Source organism: Stegodyphus dumicola, chromosome X1 (genome assembly GCF_044657685.1).
Source record: "Stegodyphus dumicola isolate Sdum_Otavi_A_Nest chromosome X1, ASM4465768v1".
In the NCBI taxonomy this organism is placed as follows: Eukaryota; Metazoa; Arthropoda; class Arachnida; order Araneae; family Eresidae; genus Stegodyphus; species Stegodyphus dumicola.
This window is the reverse complement of record NC_140780.1, coordinates 222,133,588-222,152,837: the sequence shown is the minus strand read 5'-3', so window position 1 is coordinate 222,152,837 and position 19,250 is coordinate 222,133,588. Positions and strand designations below refer to the sequence as shown.

General features: G+C 32.5%; 1 protein-coding gene across 2 annotated transcripts in view; it reads right to left on the bottom strand.

Moving 5' to 3' along the window:
* Nucleotides 1-19,250, bottom strand: part of LOC118194920 (small glutamine-rich tetratricopeptide repeat-containing protein beta-like) — a 111,062-nt gene that overhangs the window by 79,040 nt on the left and 12,772 nt on the right. For both annotated transcript variants that reach the window (XM_035366133.2, XM_035366134.2), the window contains one exon: nt 8,134-8,224. In XM_035366133.2, coding sequence (XP_035222024.1) covers nt 8,134-8,224 — 91 coding nt within the window. Of the gene's footprint in view, nt 1-8,133; nt 8,225-19,250 lie in introns of those variants that run through there.

Below are 19,250 nucleotides of genomic sequence, written 5' to 3'. Positions count from 1 at the left end.
TTCAGTTACTGATTGCATTAAAACAGTTCCATTCTGCCTCTCTATAAACGGAGGCAATAACACCACTTCAAAACTGTATCCAATTGTTGTTCCATTTTTCAATCCAGTGTCTTCAGAAGTTAAGTATAGTTTACATTCTTTTAAGTGTAGTTACTTCCACTTTAGTAACCACTTAGGACATTCAACAGACTTTAATATATCACAACTAATTATTAAAACTTTTAAAGAAAATGCAATTCCTCTGGATAAATTGCTTAGCACTTGGTGCTCATAATGCACCAGTAACGTTAGGCTTGAAAGCTGGTGTTGCAGACATCTCGAAAAAGGAAAATTCAGATTTGAAAATTGTGAGGTGCACCTGTCTACTCTTTGCCAATAAGTATGGATGAAACATTGATATTTATTATTATTTTAATGGAATACTAAAAGGAAGGGAAAATTGAAACAGTTTCAACACCTGCATAATACTGAAATATGAAAAATTTTGAAACATGTGTCTACACACTGGCTATCTTTAAAGAAATGTTTAAGTAGAATCCTTGACCAATGAAACCTATTTCTTGCATTTTTTAAAGAAGAAGTAGATGCTTCTAGAGTTAAGATAAAAGGCTCTATTAACTGTTAGAAAATACATAAAGTAAATGGAGATGAAGTTATTACAGTATAAAGTCCATAATCCGGACTCATCGGGACTTCGGTGATTCCGAATTAGGGGTTTTTCCGGATCGTAGATCATCAAAATTTAAATCTGGTAGGATGGCATGCAAAAATTATACAATTAAAAATATGAAACCATAATTTATGACATAAAGAGCAATTATGATCTAAAGTGTATCAAATTTTACAAAAAAAAAAGCTTAATATTTATTTGTTTACTTTATAAAACTTTTTTTTCAACGTGCGCATGCATAAAGCATATGCGCAATGTATGTGCATTCTTTAAACGCACACGTAAAGCATACAAAAAAAAATTTTGTGGCTTTGAGGTCCGGATTATAAATCATTCCGGATAATGGATGTCCGGATTATGGACTTACATTGTTGTACTGTACTTACATTGTTGGAAATATAAATGCGAGAAAAATTTAGATTAGAAAAATTAGTTAAGACTAAATTTAGATCCAATATTAATAGAAAAACTTTTATTAGCAAAAGTAGGCCTACGTGGCAATTGCTATGAAAAAAAATTATAAAGTTTCTTAAGGAAAATCTGCCACTGTTCATAGCATTTGTACAAAAACTGATTATTTTTTTGTTGTTGTTAAAAGATACAAATAATATTTTTTTTTTTTTTTTTTTTTTTTTTTTTTTTTTTTTACGTGTAAGTATTTTTGTACTGTTTGCATTCAAGAATTAAAGTATTTAAACTTAATTCATTATTCAAAAATGTATTTTTATCATTTAAAAAATCTTTTTGTCACTGAGAAAAATTTCCCTATTCCTTAAATAAATCTTCTGATTTTTGAGTGTCGTAGGTTGGCAAGTACGTAAAAATTATGCTTAGGACTGTGAGAATTATGTCCCGAAGGTAGAGGTTAACTCACCAACTTCTTTAGTCAGTTGTACCACCTGGAGTTCCAAATAAGTAGTAGCAGATTCACTTGGCTCGGGTCACAATAGCCGTATTCACATAAGAATGAGATGCAAGCTCAGTTATCTTATTGGCAACCATAGCTAATCAAATATCTTCACCAAGAGCAGCTAAAATAGATTGTATACTGTCTTGCAAGTGACAGAGATCTAGCAAGGGTTCACCTACGGTATCATCTACCAAAGCACACATATGAGGCAATAACTGAGGAGGCCGTTGGTCGCAAATCTCTAAACCTTGCAACAGAGTAGGAATTTTTGATGCTTTGCTCTCGGAATACACTGAAGTCAGTCTTGGTTAGGACATGATATTTTCCAGTAGCGGGAGGTTTTAAAATGATATTGACAACAGAAGTAAGTACGAGTCTACACCAGTAACAACATGGTTAAATTTTGTTAAATCCAAAATTATGTTGGAAATATTTCCACAATAAAGGAAAATCTTGACTCCAGTCTGACATACCATAAAGCAGGTCTTGTTTTCTAAAAAGGTGGCAATTTTACCAAAAATGCGACACCTATGTAACCGCTGCACTTTCAGTGTTTGTTATCTCCATACACTTTCTCATCCAGGTATACGACTGACAAAAAGACTCATTCTCTCTCGTTTTGTGTGGCCTTCTGTGTCAAAAGACTGTGCAGCTTTGGCCTCATTCTTGCATCATCTGCCAGGGGGTCCGAAATCATACAGCATGCTCACAATCCGTTAGTCTTTTGATGTACCCAGTCAACATTTTGAACATGTGCATTTGGATATAGTCGGGCCCTTGCCAACTTCGGAAAGATACTCCTACTTTTTAACACTCATCAACCAATTCTCCCAATGGTTGGAAGCAATACTAATGAAAGATATTTTGGCAGAAACTGTCACTCAAGCATCTGATTGATAAATTTGGTCTTTTCATTACCATAAATAACAATAAAGGCCAATAATTTGAGTCACTCCTGTTCACTAATCTTAATAAAATTCTTGGTGTTTACTGAATACCACCCTACAGCTAATGGATTACTTGAGGGATTCCATCATTCACTAAAACAAGTGTTAATGTGCCATAATAATAATGGACAATGAGCCTTCCAATTGTACTCATCAGTATTCAAGAAACATACAAAGAAGATGTGGGATGAACTTGCTCAGAAATGGTTTATGGAGCGACTGTTCGTCTGCAGAAATTTTACAATCTACCAAGTTTCCAATTCTTCTGATACAATTTCATTTTTACAGAAGTTGTATGAGGCAAATGAGAGAGATGGTACCAGTACCTGTATTGGTCCATGTAAAAAGTATTTTGCGCAACCAGCTTTAGAACAGTATGCTCACGTGTTTGTGAGACAATATGCAATAAAACTACCAACTAGCCTGTATGATGAACCATTTAAAGTAACAAAAAGAAGTAATAAAAGTGTTTGTAAGGTCTATTTTAATTTTATAACAGTTATTTTAATTTAGTGAACCTTTTCTATCTTGCCTCGTTTCAACTTACAACTCCCTACCAGAATGAGTTTTTAGAATCACGTTGAATGCAAATGAGGAAGAGATATTATTAAAGGAAAGTTCAACTGAGAGAAAAAGCTAGGAATCCTAAGTAGCGCGTGTTTGCCTTTCGGGTATGTCTCTCCAAGCTGCCGTTACGCTCAGCCATATTATTACGTGCCTTTTGATATTTCGCCAGCTAGTTCAGATTACGGGCCAACTACTTTAGAATTGTGTTAGCTTTGCCTACATCTCTTAGTTAGATATAGTAAGTTATTATTTCTTACTTTTGAGTTTAAGCCCAAAGAAATTGGCTGACTGTTAATCTTATTTTGAGTGAATTTGAGTTCGTTGGCCTTTCTAATGTTAATTCCATTTCTTCTGCATTCAACTATCTAAAAGTTTCACATATCTGGCATTTCAAGCTTTTACCGTTTGTGTATGTATACATAAAATGAAGGTGTGAAATATAAAAAATTTAATGAAGTAATTTCCAGACCAACGATCTCCAAGCGTTTTTGATTGTTTATCCCTTATGTGAATGGAAAACAGTTTTGTATTTTGAAGACACACTTTCTCAGTTTGAAAGCTACTATATTATGATGTGTTGTTTAGGATGCCTTTGAGATACAATGTGTCAAAAATAAATCCTTGCTAGTTGAATTGGGGTATAGACTTCGATTTATATAGAAACTAATCTACTTTGCACAGAAAATGCTCGACAGAAAAATAAGTAAGTGTATGCTGAAGAATTAACTGGCAAGCTCAGCTAAAATAAAATTAAAAATAAGAGAAAATATTTTATCTTGACATGCTGAAACTGCATTTAAATCCAAATAAAAGTAAAAGCAAAAGTTTTCACAGATGACCCGTCTGCTTTGTCAGCTGAAGCAAATGTCAATAAAGGTTAAAAAGAAGGTCTCTGTTGCAATATGGTCTAGTGACTATTTCAAATACTTCTCTAATTTTAAGGCCAGACAAAACCAAAATCATCACCAAAACCCAGGACAAAACCAGTCTTAAAATTAGAAAAGTGCTTAAAATGGTCACTAAATTGTTTGTAATAAAGTCTTTGCCTTTAACCATCCATACCAATGAACATCCATTCTGAGTACAGCTACATGATTCAACATGCTGGAGAGCTATGCTGATTTTTGATGAGTCAGTTTTCATTTATTGTACACGAGAAGGTACATTAGCATAAGAATCGCATTCTTAGCCTTATTATTTAATCCTTTGATGCTTGTTTTGAGGGGAAAAATCCTTAATTTTGTTAACATAATTAAAACTTGAAAATTTCTTGGTTTGAAATGAAAGATTTGAATATTTTAGATTTGACAGGAAAATTATTATCTCCTGATTAAGCAATTGTGACAAATTTATGAAAATGTTTAGCTGATTTCTGAGCAGCAAAATTTTAAAGCCAGGTAATTCACATTAGGATATGAGTGCTAAGGTTTAATTCTAATAATGCAAAGGCTTTAAGTTATCCACCTAAAGAGATCCAAATTCATAGAGATTATCAAAAGGAAACTACTGTCTCAAACTCATGTAATGCAAGAAAATTTAGAAAATGCTCATGCAATCTGACTACAGAGATACAGTATCATAATCTTATAACAATCTTAATTGAATATGTTTACAATTTTTTCATTAATTAGTTAATTGTAAAATTTTTGTTTGCTTTTTGTTCAGCATAAACTTCTTCGTAATTTTACTTAGTTTCTCTTTTCACTGAAAACAGAAGGTAATTATACTTTTGGAGCATTTCCATGAATAGATAATAGATATAAATTATAACTACCAAGTTTGATTTAAAAGAATGCAGAATTTAAAATGCTATAAAAATACTGTACAGAACACTTCTTTTCCATGAAGAAGACGGATCTTTCTAAAGACAAAGTTTCACAAAACTAATATCAGTTTTAGTTGAATTTCACTTATAACCTGAAATCTGCATGCTCTTCCTTGCAATATAGCTTAATAATTTGTTCTGGTAAAACCATTTCTTTTTTAAATAGCACAGTAGTGTTCACATTTGAACTATTCATGTAATCATTTTTAACTACAACCTTTCCATCACTCAATACTTCACTGAGAATGCATTTCCTTAGCATCAAGTTATGAAATGCTAAAAAACAGCAAAAAACAATACATTCAAAGTGCCACCAGATACCCACACAATTATATTCTGAACTCAGTCAGTCAATGCAATCCATCAGTGAGGGTGCATCAAGGCAAGGTGAAAAATGGCTACCATGAAAGAATATACATTAGAGAAAGCATATTTGTGTTAATAATCTATTTCTAGAAGTATGGGGAATGTATCATACAAAGATGCAATATTGCAGTTCATCTAAAACATCAATGCCTAGTACTTCACTGCATAAGTCACGAATTAGGGCACCAGCAATCCAAGACTTAAATTGTAGCAGAGATGTATTTAAGAAAGCCACACTATGAACCAAATGTAGGAGGGAATATCTTCATGACTTAATACACTTTTTGATGACATGAGTTCTCTGCTCAAGATCAAAGTTGTTTGAGTCTATACCTCTATACTGTTTGTTTGTATTTTACAGCATAGGATTACAGTTTAAGCATTAAAAAAAATTATAAATAATGACGAACGGACCATGTGTTACACTGAGGTTACATTTCTTGCTGCACTGGCATATGGTGACTTCAATATACAATATGCAACATTTCTGGAAGGAAACACCAATGTTCACGGCAGCTTAATTCATAGCTTTTTTCTACATTTTTAATATTCCAGGAATGTCATCTCCAAAGGTCCAATTTTTTCCTCTGGCATTATTCAACAAAAAACGATAAAATTGCCATGCTACTATGCTACTCAAACTACTTAGCATAAAAACACCATTTCAGCTGTGCTCAATAACAAGAACAGTTCTTTCCCTATGCTACATGGTACAATTTGCTTACAATGTAGCAGGGATTGGACCCTGACACATTGATGGGATAAATCTCAACACAGCGGTTATGCAAAAAAATAAAATGAAACTTGTTGCTATATAAATTGCAATTTTTTCCCCCAGTAGCATTTTTAACTTATTCACCGAGTGGCTTTATGAACAAAACTTAAATTTTAAAACTTTCATGAGCTAAATATAAACCTCTGCCTCAAGGTCCTTAACAAAAATCAAATACTCAGAGTAACATTTAAAATTCCTTAAAAACAAAATAAAGGATTAATTAAAGAAGGGTGAAAATGGATTCTACAGGGTTTTATACTATTCTGGCACGAGATAAACACACAGCCTTTCCTAACCTGATAATATCATTTGGCAAAGTTTAGTATAATTAAAGGCATTTGGCACCTTAACACATTTAATCACTTAAACCTCTTTAGATGGTCATTTTGTTTTGAGAAGAAAAGGCAAGAATAATAATTTTCTCAAATGGATACAACTAAATTTTGAAAATAAAAATTTGAATATTTCTTGGTCCAATAAAGACAATTTTAATATACCTTGCATTAGCAGCTTCAGAAGGTTTATAAGCTGTAGAAACAATAAGAAGCCATTGGATTACTCTTTCAATTGTACCTATCAGGTCATCCATAAGGAATATTGTTTTATATAAGGAATATTTTTTTACATAAGGAATATTGTTTACATGGTCTAACAAGCTTAAACAAGTGATTTAAATACTAATGAGCAAACACGGCTTCATTCAGATATATTCTGACATGAAGCCATGCAGGTACTAATTTGTCGCTTCAATAGCCTCTCATGAAAATGGTGTTAACAGAAAGGCACACTAGACACATCAAGCTATAAGAGTTTAAAATATAAATATAAACTAGAAAAAGTACAGCAAATGCTCTAGAAATTGCAGAGGAATTGCATGGTAAATGAGTCTGAATAATATCAAAATGTCTTAAATTATAAAAATACATTAAAAAATTGACATTAAGATAACAAAAGTGTAATAAGCTTGCAATTTCCTTCATTAACCCTTTCAGGACAAATGCCGCAAATATGCTTCAGAGCCTAATGCAGCATCCTTGCATTACGGCGAATACTACACAGTGGGACGATTGCCGCACAGTTGCGACATGCTTTTGGAATGAAATATTTACTAACAGATGGCGTTACTAATCCACGTTCCATTCAAAAGATTGCTCTCGTACATTAGTGTTTCTCTTTCGCAGGTCATAATGGGGTTGCCAAACGTCTGTGATTTATTGGATTTTCGTGAATGTAAACATAAACGCATGTTAGCAGATGAAAAGGGAAGCACGTGGCCTTTAGCTCATTTTGAAGTTGTTGTTTATAGTTTCGATTCTATTTTAGGATTGGATTTTATGGGAGAAATTCTAGCATGAGTTTTACTTTTAGATTCATCTGTGTAGCCATGGCTAAGAGACCACGTTATCTTACTGAGTAGAAAATATCTAAAGTTATGAATGATCCATCTATGGATCTTTCCGACGATGACAGTGAAACAACTATAAATTATTGGAGTTCTTCATACAGTAGTTCTGAATCTTCAGATTCTGAATTAGAAGATGATAATAGGCATGCATGATTGAAATTATACATGATAATAATGCAATGTCAGTCTCTGCACTAACCTATGCTTCGAGATTTCTCATACAGCTCTGAAATATTCATTATTACAATATTCTTCAAGTATTTCATAATGTTAAGTATATTTAAAATTTTTTTTATATTTTGTATCAACATTTAGTGCTTAATTTAGGTACTTTTAGTTATAGTAAAATACAATATATTTATATTGTTAAATATCGATTATTTTAATTAAATTTTTTTGTTACGATTCAAATTATATCTTTAATCACATATTTAAAAATGGTTTCATTTCTATGTAAAGTGTACATTTTATCCATTATTGTGTTATGCATACTTTCCGAAATTGCATATTAGGCTTAGCAGGAGAAAATGCAGCGACCAGTAAGCACAGTTTGCGTGTAACAGCTCCCATCCTGAGAGAGTGATATCTTCCACATGCTGCCATCCCTAACGAGTTAAAAATAAATTAATTTTTAATTTCAGATATTATATCTAAATTTAAAATATTACCTTCTAAACTTTCTCGTGTATCAGCATTTTCTTTCTTTGCTTCATCTTTCAAAAACTGTATAACAGATAGAATCAATTTCATATTCCGCATCTATAAAAAAAGGAAAAAGTTTGCTACATATTTACTCTGCTTATTAAGTTCTAAGAACATAACATTTGAGAAGTTAAAATTCGTTTCTCCCTTTTTTAATACAGTATTCTATTTTCAGTCAATAAATATTTTTTCATTATCATGCCGATTTTTGGCCCAATCTTACGTCTCTACCTGATACTTCAGGCTAAACTTCAGCAATTCCCTTTTGCCATACAAATGCATGTGTTACATTAAGAGATGAGTGATATGGATCTTAAGAGAGACATTCAACACAAAGTGAGCACTTCATAAATAAAATACTATTTCAAACACTGTAGCAAAACAAAAAAATAGGCTTAAAGTTTAAAAACATTAGAAGTTAAAATTAAGAATCTAATATCTTAAAATCAACATCCTCTGCACAGTTGTAAATGACTGTGCTAATTCTATTTCTGCTCACTTCCTAAACTAATTTAATAAACTTCGTGGCATACAAGTTTTTTCCAAACTCCGCATAATTATGCATGAAAATCTAGGTTCGAATTCTAACTAATATTAATATTTTAGCTCACTACTCCATAAAGTTCCCTCGTGGCTCAGCAGTGAAGTACTATTACAGATCAGGCAGTCTCAGTTTAAACCCTGCCATCAACAGCATTGTTTTTTAAGTGCATTAATCATTTAATTTCAAAAGACAATTTATTTATGAAAAATATTTTTGAGGACCAATGCAAAAAATAATACACTACAAAATTTTCATAAAATATATTTAATTTCAACTTGCTCTATTTTGACACCTTTTTTTACAGTTAAGATGATATATGTCACAAAGAGATTGAAAACAATGTATATCAGCACTTAATAACTGCTTATTGCAATTAGAATTGTTTCTGAACATTTTAAGATTTTAAAGAAAAAGCACACTTTACTAACGTTTATGAAAGTTATTCCACATGTCAAAAATGTTCATTTGAAGCATGAAGTACATACCAAAATTAATTACGGAGGGCAATCTAACTTGAAGGAATGCAGACAGTAATAATATATAGAGAAAGCAGCATTTCTTCCCCCCCTCCCTTCTATATTCTCACCTAGTTCGGACCACAGCTACATGAATATGCTTTAATCATGAATTTTAAAAAGTCTAGTTTTCAGATTCACCCATGTGGTGACAGGGTGTGAAAAAACAAGGACCCAATGTAGTCCATGTGTGTTACATGGGGCGATTAAAATGGATACCCAGTGCCTGGAGGTATAGCTGGGTACCCCTGTCCCCTGGGGATTTATAAATATGTAGGCCTGGTTCTCCAGGCTGAGGGTTGGGCTACAGGATAGCACTAACAATCCTACCCTGTAAAAATTCCATTATTATGAAATGTTAAGAGCAATATAACACAGGCCTGACTTCAAGGAGACGAACTAGAAAGGGCTCAAAGGATTTGAGAATTGGATCATGGAACGTTTGTTCTTTATATAGAAATAAAGGACTACAAATGGTTATTGAGCAGTCTGATGATTATAGAATTGATATTTTAGCTATACAGGAAGTTAGATGGATAGGAGAGGGAATAAATGAAAAGGAAAATCATACAATGATCTATAGCTGTGATAAAAAGAAACCCATGTTTGATACCGATTTTATATTGAACGAGAGAGTTAAACCAATATAACTGACCAATAAAACTAGTTACACCAATAAATTCAATAATTAATTCATTTTATGACCAAGTCACCTAGGCTTTGTAAAATAAGAATAAAATGAGCCTTTTTCATTACAGTTTGACTTATTTACATGCCCGATGGCGGACAAGGACTACCTAGAAAAGGAGCTTTTCTATAATGATTCTGAATGAGTTACTAAAAAATGGTGGAATAGAAGTTACTAAATAATTATATGGTTTATAGAGGCAATATCGGATAGGAAATGATACCCAAGGAATAGAAATTGAGTGTAACTTACATAATACACTAGAAAGGAGATACATTTGAATGTTCTAATTACAGAAGAATCAGTTTGCTATATACAAGTTATAAGGTATTCTCAAACATTCCATTCAATAGACTCTCTGTACATAAGGAAAGAACAACTGGAGATTATCAAAGTGGCTTTAAGAAAGGGAAGATCTACCATAGAGCAATTATTCAACAAATTATGGAGAAGAAAAAAGAATTTGGAATTGATATTCACCCTTTTTATTGATTTCAAAACCGCCTATGATAGTACTAATAAAAAAAGCTCTCACTGCAGTGTTAAGGGAGTTAAATATCAAAAAAATTATTAAAGCTAATCACCCTGACACTAGATGAAACTAAAATCATGGTAAAAATACAGAATGAACTATCAAAGCCAACTGAAATTAAAAATGGCATTAGATAGGGTGATCCACTGGCATGCCTTCTCTTCAATTTGGCACTAGAAAAAGTAATAAGGGATTTAAACATCAATACCACAGGAAACATTTTTAATAAACTGGCACAGTTACTAGATTTTGATAATGATATTATCATTATTGCTAGAACACCAGCAGCAAGAGATAGGCCTGAGAATTAATAAAAATAAAACAAAATATATGCCATGCACTAAAACAGACTTCAAGGACACCCACTTAGAAATTGGAGAACATAAATTTGAACCCGCTGAGAGCTTCACATACTTAGGCTCTCAAATTAACAACAGGAACAATATTACTACAAAAATACAAAAGAGAATAACTGCAGCCAATAGATGCTTTAATGGAACATGAAAATATATGAAATTAAGTGCAAGTCAAAGAAAGACAATGTTTTTACTGTACAAGGGCCTTATAAGACAAATTTTGATACAGTCAAAAGTCGTTAATTCGGACACCCATAATCCGGAATGATCTATAATCCGGACCTCAAAGCTACAAACTTTCTGCGCGTTGACGCATGCGCACAGGCGTTTATGACTGTGCATATGCGTGTGCGCATAATACGTTTACACATGCGTGTTTAATGCATAACGGACGGTATAAGCTAAAATTATCCAATTCATTTCCGACGCTTCCTCACGACCCGTCCGACCTGTTCAACGTCTTGTGCCCTATTGGGATACTTAGTCATAGAGCCAGCAACGTCGCAAGCTTTACAGCGACAGCCCGGCATAAGAGTATCAAAAAAAAATTATCTAATTATCTATTTCAGTTGATGTTGCAGATTCCGTTGTTCCTTAATCTTCGAACTGGATCCGGCTTATTATTTTTTGCAGACTGTTAGAGCAATTTTATAAAAGTAAGCTTGAACTTTCGATTATGTCAAATAGAATTTCTGATATATATTTACTAATATGTAAAGGATCTACAAAGCGAAAGTATGCTTGAATGTCCATCAAACAAAAAGTGGAATTGCTGCAAAAAATGGATAAAGGCATATCCTTTGTTTCTCTAACCATTCCGAAATCTGTTTATCAATTTCACGCTGCTCTGCAGGGGGGGGGGACGTCACGGTGCGCAATGAACTGGAAGTTGATCTGTCAGCACTATCCTCATCTTCAGGGCAGATTTTTTTCCGGCTTATAATTCCTTACTAAATGTAATGTTTCATCTCGATGTACTCCGATATGATTTAAATCAATTTCCTCGTCATTATAAATATCAACACATCAAATAGTTTTCTGGTTGAAATTTTCTAATTTCGACTATGCGTAATGTATGCTTTACGCATTCGCGCGTTGAAAGAAATGTTTAATAAAGTAAACAAATAAATATTTAGCTTTTTTTTTTTGTAAATTTTGATACCCTTTAGATCATAATGGCTCTTTTTTTCATAAATTACAGTTTCATATTTTTAATTTTATAATTTCTGCATGCCATCTTACCAGATTTAAACTGATGATCTATAATCCGGAAAAATCAATAATCCGGAATCCCCGAAGTCCCGACGAGTCCGGATTAAAGACTTGACTGTATACGCTTTGTGAGACTAAAACCATGACACACACGAATGAGGTTATGTTGGGCATTTCTGAAAAGGACGTTTTGAGAAGTACTCTTGGAAGAATACAAAAAGATGTTGTGTGGTTTAGAAGATCAGAGCTATATCGCTCATATAATGAACCTAGCATCATTAATTTCATTAAATGCCAACGAATAAAATGGGCAGGCCAGGTTATCAGAAAAGATGAAGACTGTGCAACAAAAAAAAAAAAAAAAAAAAGTCTTCAACGCCAGACCAAGAGGCACACAGAAAAAAGGCAGACCAAATCTAAGATGGTTAGACTACCTATAAAATGAGCTACTGGTCTTAAAAACCAAAAACAGAGAAATGATAGCAGGGAGAAAACTGGCCTGGAAATAGCTTCTTGAGAACGTCAGGGCCCACCCTGAGCTGTCAGGTCATTGAGGAAAGAACCCTGAGCAGTCAGGCCATTGAGGTAAGAAGGAAGTTTTCAGATTGTCTAAAAACAACTGCAAGAATGACAACCAAATACATACTAAAAAGTTAGTTTTCACGCTGTTCCTTTAAAATATTTCTCATATACTATTTTTCTTTTAATAACTTCTAAAAATAACAAAATACCAATAAAACACAAAATGGAACTATATTAGGATTCAAACTTAGGTCACCTGATCTTGATACCGTGAATGGGTAACAGAAGCTTTAACAATGTGAATTTTAATTAGAAGTGCTGCCTTGAAATTTTTTCTTAATTTTGACAAGTGCACTTTCTCACTTTACTTGCTATTTTATCGTATCTATATTATGTAGACAGTATGGAATTGGTGAATACAAGCCTGCACACAACCCTTATAAGAGGACGTTTAGATATGAGTTTAAAATAACATGCCGAATAAATATTAGGAGAGTTAAAGCAACAAGAAGTAAAAAGAAAAGTCAGCGATAAAAGGACAAAAATGAGAAGAAAGAATTCCAGCTTATGGTAGCATCTACTAATGAAAAATGAAAACAACTATGAAATAATTTCCTTAAAAACTAAGGCCAAAGAGGATTGGAATTGGGATCATTAATTAGAGCTGAAAGATATTTATAATGTGAAACACTTCTAGAAAATTTAACTCATCAACAGAAGATGTTCCTGGGGCTTGAGTGGCTACCAGGCACTTTGGCAAGTGGGGAACAGCCGGATGTCCTGTATTATCTGACAGGATAGCTTAAAATATTAAATAAGAAGCCGCAAACCCCCTCCTGTAACCCTGATATTATGCAACCCGTGCCTAAAGTGAATGACAATGCAGTTATAGTGTCTTAATGGAGCCTCTAGAATGCCTGGCAACTTCTGCAGTATTTTGCCTTACCCAGCAACAAGCAATACTGGGTGGACCTTTTTATCCTGTACTTTCTTTACTAGTTTACATATGGCTGAAAAATGACAATATAACTAGAAATTCTGCTTTTGCAGACAAAACCTCTGAGGTAGACCTTTCTTCTAAAAACAAAGAAACCCAGAGAAAATCAATTGAAGGAGCAGAAATGAATCCTTCATTGAGTGAGGTAGAAATGACCTCTACTCAAGTTATACAATCAGCATCTGGAGAAGGATAGACAGCTCTTGCAGTGCTCAAGATGACTGTACTCTTTAAGGGACATTTTCAAAAATTCTGAGGAACAGGCTACTGGCCTTGATCTTCTGATAATATTGACTACTTTAGGTATTCTCTATACTAAAGAGTTACACCTGAGCTCTATTAAGGGGCTGTTAAACTTTATAAACAAAGTGGACAATCCAAACAAATGCAGCTACGAAGCATTGGGTTTGGGGCATTTAGCACAAAATGCTATTCGGCAGAGGTGCCCAATACCTGACAAACTCAACCTGAACAACAGAATATGTTTTTTGAATAGTTTTGGCTGCAGAAAAATGTGATTTTCTGACCAACAGTGGTAGGAAACAAAAGATTTAATTGCTTCTTTTTCCTAACATATGCTTCGTGTTTCTTAATAAGTTTCAAGGTTCTCTAAATTTGACCAAAGTAAATTAAACTACATCGGCAAGGAAACCTCTATATACTCAGGAATTCACATCCAGAATGGGAGTCCTTCAGTATGGCACTGTGAATTTTATTGATAGAAGAGCAAACAACCCAAAAGTTGAATTTCTGTAAAAACGTGGCAATTTTGGTCAGCCTTCGTCTGGTTTTTAAATGCACTGGAAAAATGCCTAAAGGGAACACCAAACATTAAATTTAAAAGCTGCACAGAATTTTACTCAGCAGAACAAATTTATTATATATATATATATATATATATATATATATATATATATATATAAAAAGATAAGTTTCAATAAAAGTGCATTACATATAAAAAATACAATAAAGTAAGCAATATCTCTTAATACATATATAATTATCCTGATAAATAAATTAACCAATTTCCCATTGCCTTCTCTCAACAAATGTCCAGTATCCAAGAGAAACATTAAATTTAAAAACTGCACAGAATTATCGCCCTTATTTTTGTGGCAACAGTGCTGATTTTCAACAGTCAAGCATTTATTACCAAATCTTTTCTCCCTAACCTGTTAATTAACAATTCTATAGCTGAATCGTAGTTCTCATTTGTAAGCGAAAGTCTGGAAACGGCATTTTAAGCTACCCCACCTAGTAACGACTTTAAGTAACTGAATTTATTTACTTTCGATAATGAGTCATTGTTATGGATAGCTGCCTCGAATTGACTCCAAAATTCCTGCCTATTGCTAGAATCACCAAAAAAATTTATAGATAGTCAATTTTGGAAGGCAAATAAATTTATTACTTTCAAGTTTGGAAACTACAGCGGTTTCATTAGGAATGTTCATACTTTCCTTATCCGAATTTTCGAGTTTGTGCAAGTCCCTCAATTTTTTTCTTGCTTTAAATTGCCAAATTTCCTGCATTAGTATTTTTGCCCTAATAGTGAATGGACTTATAAATCCAATGGGATCGTAAAGCTTTCCAATGGTTTTAAGAACTTCTCTTTTTCTCATTAGCTTTGTTTTCCCTTGAGCTTGATTAGTTAGATTTTGTGATTCTATCTTCAGAAGGTCTTCCTTGTAATTCCATTTATATCCAAATACCTTCTAGCAGTCCAGTATACAAAGCATTGAATGACAAACTGTTACCAAAATCACATTTCTAAAAGAATGAAACTATTCAAAATGGTGCGATTTCATCAAAAAAATATAAAATTTTTTTAAATTCGTTTCAAATTTTGAAAACAAAAATCGCTTAGAAGTGCACTGGTTCTTGTCTAGATGCACCTATGTACCAAATTTCGTAGCCCTGAGTTTATTAGCTTATGCACAGCATAAACGGAAGACACAGACAGACTCTTTTATTATATGTAGAGATTGATGGAAAGAGGAATGACAACAGAATTCTTACTATCTCCTAAAAGGAATTTGGTGTGTTGAGATGCAAATCTTTAACTTATTTGGTCAATAGTGTTAAGTGAAAAGCCTCTGTCAACAGCGACTGCTTTTTAAGTAATTTAGTTTTTGATCCTGAGCCAATTCCGAGGAGTAATTTAGTTTTTGATCCTCAACCAATTCAGAGGAGCAATCTTGAAAATGAATGAATGAATAAAAAGAATGGAAAATGAAAGATAACTTCTTTTCAGTCAAATGAGGATTGATTTAAATCATCTTTATTATCATCACACAGGGTGAAGTTATTGTCAAAGTAGTGGAAACACACACGCAAGTTCAAACTTTCAAATAACTTCAATTCATAATAATGCATATAAATATCAATAAGAAAAGAACTAAGAGGGCTTCCCATGGTTAATTCTTCAGTTTGGTTGTAATACTTTTTTTTAAAAAAAAAAAGTGTTTTTCGGATAGAGCCGAGTAAGAAAACTTGACTCAATTTCGATACAGGAGAAATGAAATTCTCATTTCTAGACATTTAAATGTGCTTCCCACTGGAACACTAGTAAATAATGATTTTATATCAAAAGAAACCATGATAAAATTTCTAGCAAAAATGTTTTTTACTTTTTTCATAAAATCTATTGAATATGTGTTATTAGCTGACAGTCAATAGCTAACAGATATGAGGCAGTGTCCAAATTTGATACAATAGGGAAAAATGGAATACCACTTTCTGAATTTTGAGTCTTAGATTAAAATTTTGCCACGAGTTCGAGTATGTTCTTTTAATTCTTCAAATTTGACTTATAGTTTACCCTTTTTTTACATTAAATTTGTTTTCATATTTTTTTCCTTTGATTTAGTGCTTTGTTTATTTGATTTAATGCTAGCTTGTTCCAAATTTTTTTTATTTTTGTTCTCTTTTAAGTGTCAATTTCTTAATATGTTTTAGGCTTTACTAAAGTTACTTCTTAATATGTTAGTTAATTCTGACTTTAAGTCTTTACCTTTTTCATGAAATCAACCATTAATTGTTTCACAAAATAATGCTTGAAACAAAATTTCTAGATCATCGTAATTTTTTACTAAAGTTAGAACATAAAAATTTGATCTCCAGTTTCATTCAGATTAAATGTAATCAAAAACCTCCCAGTCGCTTTTAAAAAAAATTCTCCTAAGTTGCAAACTTGCCTTGCTTTGGTCCATCATAAGGGACATATGTCGACAGTTACCTAAATATAATTTGAGTTATATAAACTTCACCAAAATCCACTGCCACTGAACAGACATCCTGATGCAAAACTTAGAATGCAATCAAACATCATAAAAAGACCCTTGCATTTAAATTCCAAAAACTTCTTTCACAGTCTTCCAATTTAAATATTTTCATAAAATCTTCCCATTGTTGACACCATGCCAATAGTTAATATTCTAATGCTAGTTTATCAGAGGAACATCAGAAAATTCTGAAATATAATTTTAATTTCTTACATATCTCAGAAATCTGATCCTATGATTTTTAGCTCCTATCGAAAAAATGTCCATATTCAGTAAAGTTTCAGATACATAGAAAGAAATGATTAGGCATCTTATCATCCTTAATGTGAAATTTAACAGTAAACCTTTGAACCCTAATCTAAATGAGACAAAACAAGCTATGTAGTGTGAAATTCTTTGTAATCCAGACATTATCATTTCAAAGATTCATAAAGGTAGCCAGATAGTCATCATAGACAAAAACACTTAATAGTGTTGCTAAACTCTTCAACAAAGACTCATATATAATCTGATCCCTAAAGACCCTTCACCTTTGGACCTCTCAAAAATGAAAACTGTCATAAATCTTCAAAAATCCTTCAGACATACTTAAAAAAATCGTTTAACTTATCCGTTGTGAATTGTGCCAGATTATAGTGTTCTACCCAAAATTCATAGAAGTGGTATTCCAATCTACCTTACTGTATCAAATTCAGGCAGTGCTTCATGCTTCTTAACTAAATATTTATTAAGACACAATAACACGCCGAACAAATACTAATTCAGAAGTCAAACAACAAAAATTAGTGTTATATTTTATAATTTTCACATTACTAGTTTCGATGGTTTTACCGAACCACCATCAAAACTAGTCCTGTGAAAACGCTGATTTTTGTAGTTTGATTTCTAAATATTTATTACCTAGAATTTCGACTTTGTTAGTTAAAAAACTTGCATATTAAAAATTCGATAGTTTTAAATAAGTAAAAACTTTTTTTAATGTAAAATCATTATTCACTAATGTTACAGAGGGAGGTGTATTTAAATTTCTATAAAAGAGACTTCAAGAATTTCATTTCTCCTGTATCAAAATTTGATTAGTAAATTTCCCTTACACAACTCTGCCTGGAATAAACACTCTTGTTTTCCAAAATAAGCATTAAAATAAAACTGAGGGATTAGCCATGGGAAGCTCTCTTAGTCCTATCATTGCTGATATCTATATGCATTTTTATGAATCAAAATTATTCGAAGTTGTAAACTTCCCTTTACAGTTCTGCTATGCTGACTGCTTTACCCTTTTTCATGGTGATAAAGATGATTTAAATAAAGTTATTTTAATAATGAATTTCATTGATCCTGCTATTCAGTTCACTTTTGAACTTGAGACATCCAATTCTCTTCATTCCTCGACATTTTTATCACATGCAACACATCCAACTTCAAGTTTATTTTTTCTCGTATATCTTCATTGGTTTACCTTCTACCACACATCAAAATCATGTCATTCAACTAAATGGAAGTTAGCTTCATTTTATTCCTTTGTTTTCCATGCACTTTAGGTTTGCTCCTCCACATCGGCTCTTGATCAAAAACTAAATTACTTAAAAGCAGTTCCTATTGCAGAAGCTTTTCACTTAACATTATTGATCAAGTGGGTAAAATATTCTCGAACAGAAGCTTTTCACTTAACATTATTGACCAGATTTAAGTAGGTAAAATATTCTCATCTCAACACACAAAAAGCAATCTCTTTCCTTTAACCCGTTCACGACGGGCATCTCTGATACCGAAGCGTTGTCTTGGGACGGCGCATTAACCGGATGTGTCGTCTTGTGGGGACAGGCAATTCACGCTGCTAAGCCTTAACTTTGGAAAAAAATTCGTATAAATTAAATTTTTCATCTAACTGTTCCAATTTTTTGTAAATTATAAGAACATTCAGGTAATTGTCAGAATTAATTTTAAAGCTTTATTATTATATTTTCCTTAAAAATTTTATAAAATACTCATTCTAGAATAATATAATTTTCCCTTTATCCCACAAATAAATATATATGGAAAAATATCCAAACAATCGCAGATTTTATTTAACACAACACATAATTAAAATTTAAAAAATATTAAAACTGTCTTTCATAAAAATTCAATGTGCAAGCAAAGAAAAGAGGAAGCAATATTTCAAAAAAGAGACAGTGTATGATATTCTTTGAAACATGGGTGTAGGCAAAGTCGAATATGCATATGTCACAGGAATAGAATATCTGCTGCTTTTGACTCATTTAATATTTGTGTATGCTGTTCTATAGCGAGATGGTATTTTCATTTTCCCCCCTCCAAAAAAAAAAAACCTTTCGCTAAGCGATACAAAATATTCATCTAAATAGCAGAAAACTCAAAGAGAAATAAAAAAAAGTCTCTAATGATAGAACTTCTACTCCATTATAACGGGAT